General features: G+C 36.6%; 1 protein-coding gene across 2 annotated transcripts in view; it reads left to right on the top strand.

Moving 5' to 3' along the window:
* Positions 1-21,011, top strand: part of LOC121629184 (RNA-binding Raly-like protein) — a 116,051-nt gene that overhangs the window by 47,300 nt on the left and 47,740 nt on the right. For both annotated transcript variants that reach the window (XM_041968782.1, XM_041968781.1), the window contains exon 2: positions 290-563. In XM_041968782.1, the coding sequence (XP_041824716.1) occupies positions 308-563 (256 nt within the window). In that variant the 5' untranslated portion in view covers positions 290-307. The remainder of the gene's footprint in view (positions 1-289; positions 564-21,011) is intronic.

The following is a 21,011-nucleotide window of genomic DNA, read 5'->3' as shown; positions in this document are numbered from 1 at the left end:
TTAAATTGTTTTCAAGTTTATTAACACAGTAAACACTTATTTAATTTAAGTCAATTGAACAATTTACCAAGCCAACTTTTTTCATAAAGTACCTTACTGAACAAAAGTGCTCAACAGAAAACAAATAAATTTACAAAGGAAATAATGAGCTAATATATATCCCACTTATATGTATTTATTGATATATTTTTAAATCCTGGGAATATTTTTTTTTTCTCAGGAGCAGAAGTAGCTGGAGTTGACCTGTCCATCTAAAGCTCTTCCCCTCCCCCCTCTGTCTGTGTCCCAGGAGGGCAACTGGAGGAGAATGACTGGTAAAACCCAGACCAGCAACGTGACCAATAAGAACGACCCGCGTTCCCTCAACTCCAGAGTCTTCATTGGTAACCTCAACACAGCCATCGTCAAGAAGAGTGACATAGAGGTCATCTTTGCCAAGTACGGCAAGATAGTGGGTTGCTCCGTGCATAAGGGTTATGCCTTTGTACAGTACATCAATGAGAGAAACGCTAGAGCAGCTGTGGCAGGAGAAAACGCTCGTATCATCGCTGGACAACCTCTTGGTGAGTGTTCTTTGATTTCTTTTTTCTCCCCCTCTCTCTCTCTTTTCTAAGGTATGTCTTTGTTACCTGCATTTCACATGTCGTCATAAACTTTTGAAAAGCCAGTAAGATGCAGCCTTTATTGGATTTCAAGAAAACTTTTGATTTGGAATACAGAATAATTCATTAAAGCCAGATCTTTGCTGGAGGAATGAATTGCCTCTCTTGGGAACACAAAAAGCCTCAGGCATCTCTCAGACTTTTACTTTAGAAACTTAAATACATATATGCTGCCTGGCCAAAAAAAAAAAGACAAAAAAAAAAAAGTTGCCACCTGGATTTAAATAAGCAAATATCAGATAATTACTGCATGGGTGCACTTTCAACTGGCAACAAGTTATTTAACCCCAACTGATGCAATGAGTAGCTTCTTGTTTCTTAAAGAACCATGTGGAAGGACACATCCTCTGGTCGTAGAAAAGATGTTAGTCTGCTTAAGAGGGTAAAATCATTGGCATGCATCAAGTGGAGAAAACATGCAGAAACTAATAAAATGTAATTAAGAACTATCCAGTGCGTTATTAAAAACTGGTCTTTTAGGAAGGAATGCGGTCAGAAATACATTTTGAATTGAAGAAAAACAATAGAAATCATTACTATGTTTAATAGTGAAAGTATGAGCATTTCTACTTGCACAATGTGAAGGGAACTTAGGGCATTGGGATTGAAAAGCTGCGTAGACATAAGAAAACCAGTAATGAGTGAGGCTAATCAGAGAAAAAGGCTTCAACTCGCTAGGGAACATAAAGATTAGGCTCGGGATTAATGGACAAAGGTCTTGTGGTCTGATGAGTCCAGATTTATCCTGTTCCAGACTGATCAGTACATCAGGGTAAGAAGAGAGGCAGATGAAGTAAGACTGCAATAATGCCTATTGCTACTGCACAAGCCTGTGGGGGAAGTCTTTCCGGGGTTGCTGCAAGAAGGTCAGGTAGAGGTTCAGCAACATTGTGTCACAAGAATAAAGTCAGCTGACTACCTGAATACTGAATGACCAGGTTATTTCTTCAATTACTTTTTTTCTTCCGTGATGGCACGAGCATATTCCAAGATGACATTGCTAGGATTCATCAGGCTAAAATTAGGAAGGAATGGTTCAGGGAGCATGAGACATCATGTTCACTAATGGATTGGCCATTAAGAATGTTTGGGATGTGGTGAAGAAGGTCGGGTTGTGCTGTGGTCGGACTTTCTCACCATCAATACAACATCTCGTTAAAAAATTTATGCAACACTGGATCAAAATAAATGTCATGACATTGCAGAAGCTTATCAAAATAGCTAGATGGATGGATGGATGGATGGATGGATGGATGGATGGATGGATGGATAGATGGATAGATAGATAGATAGATAGATAGATAGATAGATAGATAGATAGATAGATAGATAGATAGATAGATAGATAGATAGATAGATAGATAGATATCTTTGGATTTGAGAAGTTGGTTGTTTTCCATTTAGTTGTACCTATGGTACAACTAAAGTTAGGACTTGGCAGTTTTCTCACACAGCCCAAAAGAAATTGCTTTGTATTTAGAAAAATAATTTTTTCAATAAATCTGGTCACTTTTAGTGACGAGTCGGTGTATTTCTGCTATTGCCATCAGTTGATGGTCTTCCATTCAGTCAACAAGCTGAATATCTGCCAGTTAGACTGATATAGCTGTGCTTCCATAGAAATTATATCACAATTCAATGTTTAATAATACCAGAATAATAAAAAAGCATACTTACCAAATCACTATGTAGCAGCTACACTCTCATTATATCACTCCTCAAAAATGGATCAAAACGAAGTGATCATTTAAACTTTAACTTAAGGGAGCGTGAATGCAGTGTCTTGAGGAGGACATAATAAATGGTACATGGGTTCTGTTTTGCCAATGAAGTTTGTGTTTCTGACATGGTTTTATCATAAATCTTTTTTATCCACATGTCAGGAAGACAACTGTTGGCCAAGTCGAGCTTAAAAATTATTTCTCACATTGTGTCACACATTGCATTGTATCTTCAGAGCAGATTGTGGGTTAAGGTTGGTAGTGAAAGACAGACTTTAGTAACAACTAACTTGCACAATAAATATTAAATATTGAAATAAAGAAAGCACAGAGGTGAACTAAAAAGTCAGTTCCTCTGTATCAATGAACATCTCCACATAAGTGGTTCCTTCAGTCTCCATGGTAACGTTAAGATGTCTTTTTATTTTTGTTTTGTATCTAACCGAACATATGAAATATTAAAATCTGAAATCATAATAATAAGATAATGCTGTAAAACTGTTGGTACTCCTTCTAAGGGGGTCCTGGGTCCATGCATTTGTTTAAGAGATCAAAGTATTGTTGCTGTGTTTGGTAACTACAGATCTTTGATACCTTTTTAAGTTTTGGTCTTAAGATCATTTAACACATTCATAAGACATTTTATACTACTTTTTATATAAGATGCAAAAAGTTGCCTCAGTTGTGAACATTAGACATTGAACCAAATACACTGCCGACTCAGACCATAACAATGATAAACACATAAAGACACCAAAGTTTCACCATCTTTCATGAAATTTGACCTTGTAGTCTTGCAGAGTCCTGTTGACAGACAGATGGATACCGAGACAAGGTAGCAGTACAACAAATAAAATGTCTCCACCACTTTTTTCTTTTCTTTTCTTTTTTTTTTCTTTTTTTTTTTTTTTTTTTTTGTGGAGACATTGAAATTGTTAGTGATTTACTTGTTATATCCCTGCAAACTGTTTTCACTCTATTTTTGTGAGATTGGTTGTTTTTGTTGGAGAAACCAAACAGAAGTGAAAATATTTTCACCCTCATAGTTAATTTCACACCAAGATTGCTGCAAAGGAAACCCTGCCCTCACACTATCATCCAATCTACAAGTCATGTTTTGGGGGTACGGCTGGGAGATACATCCTTAATTGACAATTAAAGCCACACTCATTCTCATCCTCTCAAGCCAAATCTCTTAATATTAACATGACAGAGAAATGAATCAGCTATATAATGATTTAGAGCTGAGAAATGACCTCCACAATGGATCTGACTCCCTGTTCAAAAACATTTCATTAAAGTGTTATTGCAAGTTGATTGCATGTCACTTTTAAATGTAAGTTGATATTTCCATGTTACTGACTCATGAATATGGCATTTATAGCTGTTGTTGACAGTGTTTCCTGAGATTATACACCTACCCCATGAAAAGATGTAATAATTGATGAAGCAGAGGAAAGTCTTATATTTTTAAAAGGCAGTTGCCACTGGAAAACAGATAACAAAATTAAACAAATCATACTCTAAATTTACACTTCAAATTCCACTTCAGAAGCTCAGACACACTTGAGTAGCTCAGACACACAACATGAAGTTGTAGCACGCTTTCAACGCCAAAACTACATGTATACAAGGCGGATGTGTTTTTGTGCATAACGATAAAAACATCACATGAGCTAATGTAAAAAGTTTCATGGTAACACAGCTGGCAGCACCTTCTTCTCATTGCTTCTGAATGAAAAATAGATGCTCCATTACCCTGTCAAATATAAATAGTAGTTTATGACATTCTAAGTATAGGTGTGATGGCCGCACCTACAGCCACACAGTTAAAGGCGGTAACCCCATACACCAACACATTTCAATTATATTAGTGTTGTATTATCATTTAACACTATTTTGTTTACATTTTTGGTTTAAACTTAGTTGAAATGCTTTAGTTCTTTTTTGTTGGCGTGCACATTAAAACACTATATTTTCAACTCTGTTTAACTTTTTGCTTATTTGTTTAACTTCTATTATTATTTTTTTTTTTCTCATTCACTGGTGCTGGGAGAGCCTTGTGAAAGCTTGCAGGTAGGAGTGAGCACCAGTGATGTGCCATGAGTGAAAAGGTCAGCTCTGAAAGCAGATGCTTTGCAGTGAATCAGAAGAGCCGGCTTGCATCGATTGAGGGCCGGCTCCCAGTTTTTTTATTTCTTTTTGCTGCGTACTTTGCTCTCAGTGTTCAGCCCTAGCTCTACCCAGGCACTGCTTTGTTTGGATTGGCCTGCATGGACAGGCAGCCAATTACATGTGAAAATATAGGATCATACCATTATGTGAAAACAGAGGGGGGGATAGATTGTGCTATACTGAATGAGACAGCAGACAGCCGTGAGGAGAGTACATGAACAAGTCGTGTCATCAAACCCTACTCACAGAGAGGAGAAACTGGATCAGCCCATCCAAGATGAGGCATCTTATTTTTCTGAATGCCAACCTGCACTGAGGACATTAATGCTGCTTTCTTGAGTTTGGTTCTCGCTCTGTTTTGTGGATTTGTTTGCCATTTTTTTGTTCATTTGTGCAATAAAAGTGTTTTGTTGAAATATTAAAGAAAAGTAAGAGGTTTTCTATCAGAATAAATGCACAAAAGGAGGCAATTATAAGGCTTCTCGTAAAAATGCTGAACACAAAGGGGTTTTCAAAACACATACCATTAATTTTTGGGAAGTCATTTGTTCGTATTCTTTAAATATTTAGATTAATCTTACTCTTTCTTCACCAGCTCGGTCCATCACAATAGCATTCAAAGAACAGCAATCACTACTACACTTGCAAGGATGAGGAACTATCTCTAAAAGAACTCAATATTAGCAAAAATATGAAATAATGACTTGGAAGTGATGCAAAAATCTGCTCTCCAGTACGTCATAGTTCTCCGTCCTTCCCATATTTCCATCCTCCATTATCTTCCCATACTGTAGTTCCATTGTGGAAAATCTTACAGAAAATGTTTAGAAATGTGTATTGAAACAACAACCTTTTTGATACTAACTAGAAATTAAATTGTATTTGTTTCTGACCTTAAAACTTTGCATTCCTGACTGGTTTGATGACACAGTAATATCTATTATGTATATTTCAAGAGCCATCGCAATATATAACTTTTACTCCTAGGACCCCGTTTGACATTGCAGTTGAGTTTGTGTTCACACCCCATGTGACACGCTAACAAGCAAATATCAACACACCGGCCAGTTTGAACACACACAGTGGCTGATTCAACAAAGAAATTTGATCAAGCAAAAGATAAAATAATAGTCAACATTATTAGCCATAGATAATAAAAACAGATGTAGATGCCATCAAGTCACCTCTTGGCTTATATATTTCTGTGAAGCCTCATTCTAACCACTGCCATCTTGGTTTTTGAGACCCTACTTCTTCAATTGAGTTAAGGCGTGAACGATAGAAAGACTCTGCAGCTCTTTTTAAACCTAGTAGAGATTAAAACAGGCAACATGACTGCAGGTGATTTACCATAAATTAGCCAACTGTCAATTAAAAGTTAGCAAAGCTCAATAGCATTAAAAAATGCAGTGGCTTTACCTTTCCAATCTGTTGGTTCAATCCATCTTTTAAGTGCAGGTTTTTGTATAGTCTCATTTTATGTGGTTGAAGAAAGCAGCAAGTCCCACCCCTGTATCGGAAAGATCAGAATGAGGCTGATGGCAACAGAAGCTTTAAAATTGGGTTCTTCATTGATTTAATCCAAACCATTAACAAAACTGAAAGGATTACATGAAAATTGCATGTTTAAGTAAAAAAAGTAGAAATATGATGCAACAAACATGGTGTTTTTAATGTGTAGAAGGAAGGTGTAATAGTTTACTTTCTCTCCTGGAGTGGAAATGTTGGTGCTGTTTTCCATGTTGCCACCTGTTCTAGCATTATAAGTTCAATAAAATGCTGTTCACTGACTTGGTTAATATATTCAGTTGTTAAAAGAGACTGGATCAAATTAAAAATCTGAAAATGTGAGTTTAGAAAATATGTCATTTTAAAATAGAAGATATGCTGTATATGAACCTTCTTTGTGGCACAAGGAACATTAATAACACAGTATCTTGCTTGCTTCTGTTTTTTCTTTATTTTTGTTCTGGCTAAAAATTGACAGGAAAAATTCTTTGTGAAATAGTGATGATCACTGGCATGCATGCACGTCAACTGCATCCAAGCAACTTCATTTTTCACCACTGAGATATATGTGCTGTATCTCCATGTCCTTGCTCTTCAGGGGACTCAGAGGGCTGCCACGGAGACAAAGAGTGACAGATTTTCCGCCCAGAGCGCTGCCAGCATTCCCTGAACTGCTGGATGATGTTGATGCTGAGTTTAGCAATATCTAGATTCCACTGAATATATGCAATATAACCCTTATGTTATCGTGACATTAGTGCCATGTATTGAGGTCAGTTTTTATCAAGCTCAGGTTTTCGTAGATTTTACAACAAAGTTTATGCTATAAGACTACTTTAATGCCAAATGTCCATGATGCATATGATTCTTGCCCTTTCCTTTGGAAGAAAGGCACCAATCTTTTCTTGTTTTTCTCATTTATGGAGGTGGTTGTTTCAACTATGTCCTGATGTGGCTCAGGGTGCTTATGTGTGTCTGCCTTGAGGCAGCAGATGCAAGTGATTGGCAGGTGGAGATTGAAGTCCTGATGGAAAAGGACAATGAAAGAATAACATCCTATATTTCTTCTGAGAAAGGCCATGTATGAAGATGCAAGCTGCTGTGCAAACTGGGAGGAGAGGAGAGAAGAGCAGCAGAAAAAGGGCAAACTAACAACATCTCTGGAGAGTCTCTCTGGTTGCAAGTACACATGGTAATCTTTCTTATGTTGACTTATTTTGAGTAGCCTGACCCTCCCTGAAGAGATCTGCATTGCCTTCACCTGGAAGTTTCATGGTGAAGGTCCATCCAATTACAATATTAATGACCACAGTGAAGGATAATGTGTGATGGATCACCAATCATCCTGCTTCCAAATGGCATTGGCAAGAGTTAGGCACATAAATAATAAAGTGATTTAGATGCAAAATCCATCCTAAGCGGATTACAAAGGCAGTGGCACTGCAATCAATCGTCATTTTGGGCCAATATGATGCATAGCAAGCAGCACAGGACACAAGGAGAAACTTATACTGGTAGGATGGGAAACAAAGAGCAGGGACAGGTAGAGGAGTATTGCTTAAAGTATGGGCACAAATGTATTCCATCTCTAGGTATAAATCATCAAGGTTAATACACCTGATCACACCATAATTCTTTGGATAGTTGTTGATATCATTTACATGCAAAAATATAGCTATACGCATACAGCATGATTTAAATAACGTAACATGTATCAATGTTCAGAAGATGAATTTTTAATATTTTTCCCAGGCAATTAGACTGCAGTGGATCTTCTCTGATGGATACAATATAAATAAAAGAGAGGATAGGATAGGACCCTACTGGTGTCTAGAACTGCTAGTGGTGGATAGGCAGAGTTAGCAGGTGGCTTAGACTTCAGATGGTGCTTTGTGGGCACCATAAATAAGTGTAAACCTAATGAAGGCTAATTCAACATCAGTCTTGCATCCTGTCTCTTTTCTGAACTATCTCCTGTAAGTAAAAATGAGTCTTATGTTGACTCTTATCTTATGTCTTGCTCTCTCTCTTTCTCTCTTCTTTGTCGTTATTTACTCTGATAATGTCCTCTTGCGTTTCTTTGCTGAGTCAGTTATGTTGCATGTCCAAAATGGTCAATGTGTTGATATCCAGTTGCTGGTGTGTCTCAAAGCACAGATGTCACATGATGCCTTGAGCTAAATAAAACATTGTGAAGTGTAGTTTCTCAGCCTCTGGACGCTGCAGGGCAACAGTGGCTACAGAAAGATGTTTGATGAATATCAGTGTGCAAACAAGTCAGAGGCATAAAATTATGTAATGCTCCTTCAAAGCAGCTGTATTGCAATGTACCCTTTTTGATGTTACTCATAATACTGAATACAAAATCCTAAAATTCTGTTATCTTGTTGAAAGTGCCCTCATAATGACATGACAATGTTCCCTCAGGTGATAAAAAGATCAAATCAAAACTTTGCTGATTGTTGAATGGAATTTCTGGACAGCTTTTAAAAAGTTCTTTTCCTCTTATTTTTTTCAAATTTTCACCTGATAATGGGACATCATCCTAAGCTACGTTTACATGGACAAATATTTCACCTGCCCGATTGAACTCAGTCTGATTGGAGACTCCAGCTGACGTGTTTACATGCACGCTAGAGTGATCCAATCAGTTGTATTTACATGATATACAGATTAAATATGATCATAACACTTTTGACATGTGCAATGCCTACTAGTTAAAAAGAAGTGTTTTTTTTTTTACCTTTTGACCTTAAAAATCCTCAATAATCCTTAACTCCTTCAGTTTCTAACAAAAATGCTGTGTCCACTACAGTCCTGTTCTCTTATGTTGCTGCCATTTTTCAAGTCTTCCCTGAAACTCGCTATGGTACGTAACCCCCACGTGGTTCCAGCATGCACAGAAACAAAATACATCATAAAGCAATCAGAGTGAGTGTATCCATGGTTAATTTTTTTGCTGCTGATTCGATCGTGGAAAGGTTTAAACCACCCCTCTTGATCGGATCAAAAATTCTTTCCAATTGAGGTTGATCGGATCAGCTGACATGTTTACGTGACGCACTGTTAATTTATTGGACGTCCAATTGGATTAAAAGTGCTCCATGTAAACGGAGCTATTGTAAAGGCTTTCTGTCACAATCATCATGAAGTGATAATCTCATGTTGTGATGGCATAAGAATGTATCTACGTCAAATTATTTCCTGAAATAATTTTGTATTGCTTTCTTTCCAGGTCTTGATTTGGGTGCATTAAAGAGCTAGAGCCACGATTAAAGTATTTTTTCTTTTTTAAGAGAAGCTGAAAAGCTGACCTGTAGTGCTACAGGCTTTTAGACAGAACCTCAAACTGTGACCGAGCCTTTGTTCAAACCATCTGCTTTGAACAAAGGCTCAGTCACAGTTTGAGGTTCTGTATGAAAGCTTGTAGCACTACAGGTCAGCTTTACAGATATAAAATAAACTTGTAAGATTATTGTGAGAAACCAAAGCGATTTAGAAGAAGTGGGAAATTACCTTGACAAATATAAACAAAGCAAATTTCAACACTTCCATACAAAACTGTTGTGATTTAGTCAACGCTCCAAATATCACAGGCTTAACGTTGTACGTGAATGGCCTAAAGGGATTTCTTCTTCCGTGTCTGTCCAAACCAATCCTCTGTCATCTTCTCCTGACTGCTGCAATTCTTTCCATCAATCACCATTAGTATTCACAGGCTTACTCTGGCTTTGATATTTGCACAGATTATTCCAGTGATGTCTACAATAACTGCACAGTTCACTAACTTTATTTTGAGAGCCAGGCTCAGATGCATCAACAGTCATGAGTGAGAGGCCCCGTGGGTGTTGCAGCTATAGATGAGCCAATTCTTCCTGATCCACTGGACTGAGCTTTGCCAAAGCTAACCCCATAAGGCCCTCTCTGTATCTTTCATGTCCCTGTGTTTGCCTCAGAGGCTGTAAGAATATTTAATGCGTCTGAGCATGTGTGTGTTCATTTGTGGGGCCTGTGTTTGTGCTGGATTCGATTAAAGTTTTTAATGTGAAGAAAAACTCTTCACACAAATTACAATATCAATATGTAATCTATTTTATTCTCTTTCTTCTCTGCGTCTTCGTTTCCATATCTGGTCATGTCCTTGTGGGTGATTAGAATGCACCCTGGTCGTCTGTCTCCTCCCTCATTAATCACGCTCTGAGAGACTGGGCCGGACATTGAATTCACTGTTCGCCTGACCCAATGCATCCATAACACCAGGTACAGAGTAGCACACAAGCTTACAGTCATGCCAAGTCAAGGATTTATCTGAACTGTAATGCCTGCAGGATATAAGAACATGCTTCTTTTGTTGAGGCAACAAAGGAGAAATGTTAAGTTTGTCATTGTGTGCTTAATAGGCTTTAATAAAGCCACCCAGGAAACTAGGAAATCACATTTCCCTCAGGTGCCAGGATCACTTTCTGTCTCTTTCTGTGTCAGGCCTTCTTTTCTATGCTTTTTACTCTGTCATACAAACTGACCAATGCTTTGGTGGGCCTTGAGCCACAGTGTGGACAAAGTGAGATGGATTGCTGTGTGGATTTTGGCATGGAAAACTGCAGCTAATTCTTTGATTAGAAACCTGGGTTCAGAAGAGAAACACTAAGCTGTGAATCAGAATCAGAGCAGAGGGCTCTGTGGGCTACAACAAGCTGTGTGGGAGTATCTGTGTAGGGGCTGGTGTGTGTGTGTGCAAGCAAGTGCACTAAGCTTGTTTCAGCTTCATGCTCTGTCTGCAGGTCTAATTTAATTAAACAAGTAATATACTGTAATAAAGTGGACAAGCTAGATTATATTTTACTTTTTTTTTTTTAATCTTCACCTCATCAGACCAGTTGATATATTGTATTATATTAAAATCACAATTGCTAATTTGGACTCTTGTACTGCACCTTATCTTCATGTAATAACAGCCACTTGGGCACAGACACAGCTCACGTGAAAAGTGACACAAACTATAAAGATATTAGGATCTAACGGTGAACTGTATCTATATAGGAGATGTTTTGTATATTTTTACTTTGCTTTTTTGTCATTTTGCATCTTTTTTTGTTCGTCCCTATCATAATTAGGTCATTTTATGTCTTGTGCTGCTTATTTTATGTCCGTTTGTTGTTGTTATGTGGAGCTCTTGTGGCTATTTGTATCAACCCGATCTCACAACAAAATGTTTAACAGCCATTAAAAGATGAAATTTGCAATGAGTAAAAAGGAGATGAAATAGAATAAAAGAACATTATAAAATGCACTGCAAAAAAAGCGAAAAACAAAAAGAACAAATGGCATGTCAAAATAGTTATTGAACTAATGGTCCAGGCAGTCCACAGGCATGAGATATCCTTCTGCAGTGAAATGCATAATTTACAAACATAAATAGAAATAACATGAGATATAAACCTTTTTATAGATTAAATGAACTTCCTGTGTGCACATATGCAAATATTAATGCTCCACAATAATTAATGGGGGTAGTGTGTGTTTGTCTGTGTGTTTGTAATTTTTTTTTTTATAATAATATATAATGATAATAATTCTTATTAGGAAAGAAGCTGATAGTTTTTCTTCTTTTCTCAAGTTTTATTATTATTTTTTTTACTTTAAAGTGCACACATATATGATTGAATCTACCTATATATATATAGATAGATAGATAGATAGATAGATAGATAGATAGATAGATAGATAGATAGATAGATAGATAGATAGATAGATAGATAGATAGATAGATAGATAGATATAGATATGTATCAGAATTTTTCATTTCTTTGATAATAACTTTTAAAATTGACGCAGATAATATATTAAATTAATATATTATTATTATATTATTTAATTATTATATTGAATAATATAGAATATTCCTATTGTTTGAACAACTTTATTTGGTGTGCATCTATATTTCTTCAATGGAGCTCACAGAACATGAACTATTCCTTAATCAGATCCAGCTGCAATGCATCTTATAACTTTTCTCCATATTAGTTTTTCATTAAAGAAAGAAGAAAAATGGATGAAACCATTGCACAAAACTGAGTTACACTCAAAATTTGCAATGACCATCATCTGTAAAAAGATGAGCCTCTAGAAGATTCATCACTTTTCATTTTTGTCATCACATCTACCAGATGACCAGCCAAACACTCCAGTTCTGGGAAAACCTGTCTTTCCTTTAACTAACTGAGCACATTGGTGAAGGATTGCAGCTACTATGTAGGCCTATTGGGACACAGTTTGAGATGAGCAGTGTGGACAGCAGGAAACAGGATTAACTTCAAGTTTAACAAGTATCCAAGATGGGTTCATTAATGTTACATCTATCTGGAGAGGGAAAAAAAAATGGCAAAGAATATCACTGAGCCAATGAAGAAGTTCAGACTCGGAAAATCCTTGCCTACCTGAATAATCAAAGATACAGGTGCACTATTGAGACTTCAGGTTAACATCCAGAGCATGCTGATGCAGGCAGGATGAGCTTGAATGAATGAATTCCTGGCTGATGGGCTGATTAAGCTGGACTTCATTCAGTGGAGTGAATATTGAATAGTAGACATGCATGTTATTCATGATTAGATAACATAATAAGAATAAGCAGATTCAGTAAAGTGGCTTGTCTTTGCTCTGACTTTATAAGAGTCACAGCAATGTGTACTAAAAGTAATCAGTTCTCATGATTAGTATTTTTACAGATATGCTGGTGCGTGCTGGGAGATAATACTTTAATAAGAAAGTTGTGTGTTTGTGGCAGGTGATGCTTTGATGGAGACCTCTGCGGTGTAACCTTTACTCAAAGCGTCAGCTAAATAGGCACAGACCCTGAGATGGAAAACCTGCCCTTTAACACTTCATAAGAGTCGATCCAGTCAGTTTTGCCTGTCTCTTAATTTATGCCACAGTTGCTGGTATGCACTCCAGGTTAGAAAACTAAAGAGAAATCCACAGGATGAAAGGGGGAATGCACAGTGTGAGTAATGGTTTGTGGCTTGTGATTACACATGCAGTGATAATTACCGCGACCCTGGAGCCTTTCTTGGAACCCTACACAGAGGGGTCTGCAGCTCTCTGACTCTCCCTTCTTTGTGCTTGAGTTTACAATCAATGTGAATGATTCAGATTCATTCAGGACTTCTCTCCCTGAGTAAAGATGGACAGCCCACAAACTAAAACTAAAAACAGCCCAAAACCTTGCCCCAAGCAATATCTTACTCTTTCATGTGTTTACTTCTCACATTTCCTTATTTGACTTAGCATTTATTTTCCCTCCATCTCCTTGCGCTCTCTCAACAGTTGGCTCCCACCCTTCTTCATTTTCTCCTTCTAATTACACTGCAGAGCTGAGGGTTGTGACTCATAACATCCAGTTGTCCATGTGGAATTCCCACAGCTGGAGAACTAGACCCAGCCTTGGGCTTTACTGTTTGGTAAAGGTCACACCAAGTTAGATGGTGGTCAGTCACCTGAAGTTTGTTGTTGTCAACGCTTTGCATCAGCTGCAGCTAGGAATAACCTCCCTGACACCATCCGGTCACAGTTTACAGTCAAGCTATAACCATCCCAAGGTACTCGGAGCACTGTTAGGAGCAGTGGTGCGTGATAAAACTGGCCATCTCAGACCTCCAGCCTGAGCTATTTTGAGAAATGAGGGTCAGCTATAAGGATTATTCTCAACTGGAAGGACAGATTTGTTCCTGACAAAAGATCAACACACGAACATTCATTTAAACGAAAACACAGTGATTAAGCGAAACATCTGGTGCATGATCCTGATACTTTTTTAGTCTCTTTTCACACAGTCTCACTTATCTTAAAGCTTAAAAGTATTTTCTCAAACTCAGCTTCTTCTCGTTTATCAGTGTCTCTTCCTTTGTGACTGTAAAGATTTAATTAGGGACATCAGAGGGGGATAATGACTTCCACCTAAACTGACCTCTTTGTGAAAGTGTCCAGAATATTTTGCATAATCATTGTAGATTTGATAAAGACACTAAACTGCTTATTCGCTTGGTGAAACTCACTTTAGATAAGAGTTCAGTTGTTGGAACCAAAGACATGCTCATTAATAAGTGTACAATGTGCTGAGCTGTGAGAGGGAGCGAAACACACAGATGTTTGCTCTGTGTCTCTAAGGAAAAACTGACAAACTGCAGCTTTATGCACATGCGTGGAGTGGAGCTGTTTTCAATAGATAGCAGCTGGTTTGGAAAGCAATCCTGACCTTGACGACTTCTTATGGCTTGTTCACACATCCTTATTAGCCTGTAGCCTCGGTGCAGGAGTGAAGTGGTAAACAGGCTGCAAAACTAATTGTTACATAAGCAGAAACAGTTGTTATGTATGTGATACGTTGTAAATACAGGGTGAGAACTAAAAAAATGACTTGAATTCAAATGCAATGGATTACTAAGAACAAGATTCTTAAGTTGAAGTTAAGAGTGTAAATTCAGAACCAAAGTCTCTTAGTTTTCAGGTTACTGCATGCAGACACATTTAAGTTGGTTGTTGATTAGTTCTTTGACTTCAGTTGTAAAGTGTGTTGCCTGTTTCTCAGTAGCCTACCTGTGTGACGACACTAATAAGGAGCTGTGTCTATATTTATGCACCTCTTCTAACAGGAGAAAATGGGCTGCCCTTGTGAGAGACGTCCTGTCAAATGAAATTTAAGCCTCGGGCTAAGACAAGCACATGCGCAAAAGGGGAAATTCATCAAGTATTTATTTGGTTTGAAAAGAGATGTCAAGACAGCATCAGTCCCGTCTTCTCACATATAGACTACATGAGGATCATAGAGCCAGGAGCAGGTGTCTAAAAGGTGTTTTTTCTGAATTTGTGGTCACTGAGCACCACGCTGTGGTACTCAGCTGTTATTACCACTGGTGTCTGTCCACTGTGAGTGTAGAGATGCAATCCTGTCTTAGGAGGGGCTTTGGGTAAAAAAAAATGTGATTTTATTTTTACTAAAATGATCATGTATAAATATTTTGAGTTCACTAAATTGTCTTTTGTGTGATGAAAAGATTCATCTTTTTTTTTTCTTTTTGTTTTTATTCTAAAAACTATATTTACAGCTAGTCTTGAGAAAATAACAGTAAATTGCATTTTGGTAAGTTGAAATATTTAGTGGACGTCAGTGTACCTACAGAGCGAGTCTGGATGTTTTGGACATGTTCCAAACTTTTGATAATTGGTCATCATGGCATTATTGACGTCATATTATTATAATGTAGTGATAAGTATACATTTGTTATTAATAAGTTATTAAAATCTTAGTGCGAGTTCTATTATCCTGTAATAACTACTTTAATCTCTTCCACTTCCATTATTATTATTATTATTATTAATATTATTATTATTATTATGTGTTTTGTAACTCATTCATTGAAAATATGTTTCAATGCTGTTGCTAATGTTTGCATACTCATGCAGTCAGTAAACTGGATTTTTTTTTTGTCTGTTTGTTTTGTTTTAGGTTCAGCTACTTTATTTTACAGTAGCTGGACAGGAAAGGGGGTCAGAAAGGGAATGTCGTGCAGTTTACTGCCAAAAAAAAAGTTATGCACTGCCTCTAGCACTACATGACAGCACCTGGGCAACTGGACTCACAGCAGTCTGACTACACACTTAATGAATTCTTGCTTGTGTTGTTCTTACTCTCAAATGTAAGTTGCTTTGGATAAAAGTCTGCTAAATGTCTAGAATAGAATAGAATAAAAGGCACCAGACTGTACCAGCGTGACAGAGGAGCTGTAGTCTCTGTACTTCATTCGTTCCTTCGTTCCTTCTTTCTTCAAGTTTCAATGTTGTCAGCTTGATGAACAGAGTTTGTTGGTTCTGTAAAGGTGGATTTAGTGATTATTCCTATTGCTTTTTTTGAAAAAGAGGAAAGATCATTCATTCATTCATTGGCGATTATTATTATAAAGATGAGCATCTAAGGGCAGGCAATATCTTCTCTACTTTGTATTTTGTACTGTGTTGCAGAAGAGCTGAAGAAGCCTGTCACTTAACACTCTTGATCACCGTGTTATGTAGTACAGTGTTGTGTTGTGTTATTCATTGTGACTTGCAACATCTTTCTAGTTACATTTCATTTTACTTTTTTTTTTTTTTTTTTTAAAGCAGTTTTTTAGCCTAACCTCCATTGTGTTTACTTCCTGTTTTAGCTGTTTCTAACTTGTAACTTATCCATAAAAAATACATGACTGTGTTTTTATGATAAATAATGTTATGTGCATGTAAATAAAAACTTTAATTATTTTTGTTGTTGCCAAATTAGTTTTTCCTACAAATCTTAAAAACAAATATTTGAAACTGAATGGATTTGCATTAAGAAATAAATAATTCAAAATCACATTTGTTACACTTTAATTTATCATTTACTTTGCTTTCACACAATTTGCATAGGAAGGTACAAGAATGCATTATTATTGGAGCCTTTAAAATGTAGTAAGTTTACAATTTCAGATTGTGTGGGACAGTTTTTTGCGATGCAAAATGTACAAATGATATCATTTTAAAAGATAGGCATGTATTCATTTTGGAATCCAGAGGGTGTGGGGATCTCTGAGCCAGTCTGGGGAATCTGCTACAGTTTTTGCTTTAGGCTAACAGGCTTTGTATTGTATATTCTGTTGTGACACTGCATTGTGACAAAGTTTTGCGTTTGGATAGTTTGATCAGTTTGTCAAAGGAAAAATGTCTGATATTTAGAGTTTAAACAGAACTGTGACCTCTACACATAAACTATGGCCTGACGATGGATGATCAAACTTAATTCTCTGAAAATTTACTACACAGTTGCATGTTACCTCCATACTTCTATCCATTTTTAATCTACTGATAAAGACAATACTTCTGCAGTGTACTTCATCTCATAAAGGTTTTTACTTAATAACAAACCTGACAGTCTGCCATTTATCATCCTTTTGAGTGTCACTTTCCAGCTCATGTCAAAGAATTTGCAGCCTTGTTAATCTCAGATACAGCAGGTAGAATAAGAAATGAAGTGAAATCCATCAGCCTAGCTTTCTTCTTTTCCCTCCTTGGCTAAAATCATTCAGCAGGCGATAGCTCAGTCAGTTGTAGCTCCATTACATCCAGGAGACATTATTGTCTGTGTATTGGATTTTTCTAACCCCCCACCACCCTGTGTGGTTCGTATTATCTCTGCTGACTGGATGAATGACTGTGGCATTGATAGCGTCAGAGCTGAATTAGATTTGGCAGCTTTTAATGCTTGTATGAATACCAATTGCGACTAGTTCAACATTTGAATACTTCTTAATGTGATTCTTTGCACTCTGCTGACCCTGACAGATGGAGACACACACACACAGAGAGAGAGAGAGAGAGAGAGAGAGAGAGAGAGAGAGAGAGAGAGAGAGAGAAGCAGAAGCCAGAAAAAGAGACAAAACTGGAAGATATGGAGGAATTAATGAGCCAGGAGGGTGGGGATAATGCAGATCACAAGATAAATAGAAACCAAATGAGTTCTTGCTTAAGAGGATATAGCTTAGATGAATGTAAATCATTGTGTTAGGTATATGAATGATTGTAGGATTAAATAAAGACACAGTAGTAGATGGGTGAAAATTAGCTTTATAAAATTATCTCACAGTTCAGTAATAAAAAATCAATTTGATTTTGCTGAAACATTTAGTAACAAACTGGATTCCTTATATCATTTTCATTAGTTTTAAGGATACTGATTAATTAAATGGTGCCGTTAATAAAGTGACACTTTCTATCTTTCATTCTGATTATGCACCATTATTTGGGCCTCTTTGAACTGATTCAGTGGGGACATCCTGAAGAGCATATATCTATAAATTTCTAAACCATAGCACAAGTATGGGGACACATGTCATTGCAAATATAAAGGAGATTTCTTGGCTACTCTGGAAAACTACTTATCAGACCAAAAGAGGTCACAAAGCCCTTTGTAAAGATTTATGATTCCACCAATCTACAGTGAGACCGGTTTTAGTGAAGTGGTGACATGAACCAAATTTCCTGTGTTTTCTACCTGAATCACAATGTGGAATATAAATCTCAGTATCATTTTTTTTTGCAAGTAACCAAAGAAACTGTTTTAATTTAGAGCCTTGAGTGCTAAATGCACTTTTCCTAAGGCTCAGCAGCACATGTTCATTAAAACAGTTGACTGAAATTAAAGTAGCTGTATATTAAATTAAGATTCAAGATTCTTTATGCTCTTTAAACTATACGAATAAAAAGAACGTTTAAATGACCATAACAAAAATATAGTTGTGCAAAATGCAAAAAGAAAAGACAGTTTTAATTGACAAAAAAGTATCTCGATATAAACAATATTCTCGCATGTGAAAAAGCCTCGATATGTTTAAAAAAACTCCATATATTGTCCAGCCGTATCTCCTCAGCAGTGGTTGACCTTGGGTGACCTCAAGAACAAGGCGTGTAATTGTGTGTGAGGTTTCAGATGTACTTACGGTAATTTCTAAACAACTACAGGGTCCCAGATTGGCTTATGTTCTGGTTGAAAAGTGTATAATGCAGAATACTACAAACAGAATTGGTTAAGTTATTCTATTAGATGAGATTAAAATGAATTTAAGTTAATATCAAAGTCAAAGTTCTGACCTTTGTATAACAAAATAAGTGTTGTGGAAGGACCAGAAGCATTGGAAAAATAGCCAAAACAAAGATTGATTAAGCGGATCTATTTTTATCTCACAAGCTTTAATTCCAGTGTGTATAGACCTTATGTCAAAGTTTTAAATTCATCCTCTTTTCGTCTTCTTCATATTTTTTATTCATTGATTGAATATAGGATTAACAAAAGATAAGTTATTTGAAATTCTTACCAGGTTCTGAGAGCAGAAGTTTACACGTGTATGTCACTTAGAGATATATAATATGTGATATTTTTCCACTCTACATGACCCTGAATAACATTAAAAGAACAAGTGTTCATTTCACTTAAGATAACTTTCCAAATATAGTTTATAAGAAAGCCCACACATGGCTTTTACCAACATTAGGCTGGGTTAGTGCCCAGTGCCCAATTACTCTGAATAATCAGACACAATATTTTCTCTTTTCAGTCCAAGAAATAAAACTTGTGTTTTCAAATCATATTCTACTTTTCCTGTGAATTAACCAGGGGAAGTAATTCTGTACAAACATGTAGCTTATCCGTACATGTTTGTTCTCTTACACAGGAAACAATACGAAACGTGGTGATAAGTTTCTTTAGTGGCCTTGTGATTACTTGTTCTTATAAGACAGTACTGGAGGCAATTTGATACTGCAGCTACTTTTTTGTTATAAATCCCTCATTTTTAAAATAGATGTTGATGTTCTCTCACTTAAAGCAGCCATTGCTGTCATGCTGTGTGCTCGCCACTAGAGTGTGCCCTATTCCTTTCCAAGTTTCGGTCGCAGGGGCGCTTACACCATCCATAAGGGGTCCATCCATTGGCTATACTCATTTATTGCAATGTAGGATTCCAGATGTAAAAAGAGTCTCTTATCATTTTGGTTTAGGAAATTAGTTTAAACATTACCTGCCTGTTTAAGTGACTATTAACAGCATGTTGATGGAATAGTTTTTGTTTTGTTTTTTTGTTTTTCTCCTTGTAAAATACAAAAGTTAGATTTAGAGATTAGTTCTCCCAAATGACCACGGTGGCTTTGTGAGTAACAGAGGCATCAGCATATTTGTAAACTTGTATAATTTTTTTAGTTAAATAACAAAAAACAGTGTAAAGAAGTTGAGTGTGTAAAAATGTTTGAGATTTTGCATCTTTTGTTACCTTGAGCTGGGAATGGGTTGGCTAAACTGGACTAAATCTGAATAAATGAGTTACTCAGGCTCTTTAAGCACGGTGTGTGAGCAAAGAGAGCTAATCTGCCTTTAGCTAAGGCGATTAATGCTATTGTAATTACTCAAAAGCAGTATCTGTCAAATGAGCTAAGACAGGTTGTGAGTCATAGGCCAATGAGATGTGATGGTCTGAGCAGATTTATATCCATCACATAGAAAATCTTCCCCCTGGGCATCCTGTGCTTCTCTCCATCTCAGCTATAAATGAAAGTCATTTGTTAACAGGCTGCGTTTCAAATGCTGTCTGAAACTGTCTAAGAAGCACTTTAGATTACAAGGTGATGCATGTGTATATTCTACTAGGCTCTTTTTTAAGTATAATGGTGTGCTAGAAGAGATATGAAGACTTTGAGGTTTTCACTTATTTCTAAAATCCTATCAACACCCTGATTTTTTTTTTTTTTTTTTTTTTTTTCAGTGGCTGGGTCAATTTTCCCTTAAGACACAGGAAAAGTTTCTTACCTGTTATGAAATTAATTTAACTAGCTTTACACCGCACCCCATGGTGCACTGTAGTGAGGGAAATAGCAGTGACTGTAATGTTTCTGTGGAAGTTCAGCAACACTTGTGTGTATGTTGACAGGCAAAAGTTTAGACACCTCTTGTCATAGCATGTGTGATGAACTGACCTCAGAGAACCGTGAAAAATAAAATAAATCTATCAAGGGTTTACCCAATATTAGTGGAATGTTTTTTTTTTTTTTTTTTTTCATGCAAAATACTATTGTGAAAAATGTAAATAACACGGCCTGATGCAAATTTTCGAGAGACTTTAGTTCTTAAATACTTTTTACTATCAGTTTATTACGGCTATTTTGCAATCTGTAGGAGCAGCCTGACAGTGACAATTAAAATAAATTACCTCTACAAAGCAGGATAATAAAGGATATAAGAAAATTGAAAAGTGTTTTGAAGAAGCCATCTCCTCAGCTCATAATCTAATTAAGAAATGTAAGATAGCGAGTAGTTGCACGCTGTAATTCTGCACAGCAATACTCACAAAAACAGCTGCTTCATGGACAAAAGAGCAGTCCATAAAAG

This window comes from Melanotaenia boesemani, chromosome 18 (assembly GCF_017639745.1).
Source record: "Melanotaenia boesemani isolate fMelBoe1 chromosome 18, fMelBoe1.pri, whole genome shotgun sequence".
NCBI classification, from domain to species: Eukaryota; Metazoa; Chordata; class Actinopteri; order Atheriniformes; family Melanotaeniidae; genus Melanotaenia; species Melanotaenia boesemani.
Note: the sequence above shows the minus strand (reverse complement) of the source record. Positions and strands in the feature narration are given on the sequence as shown.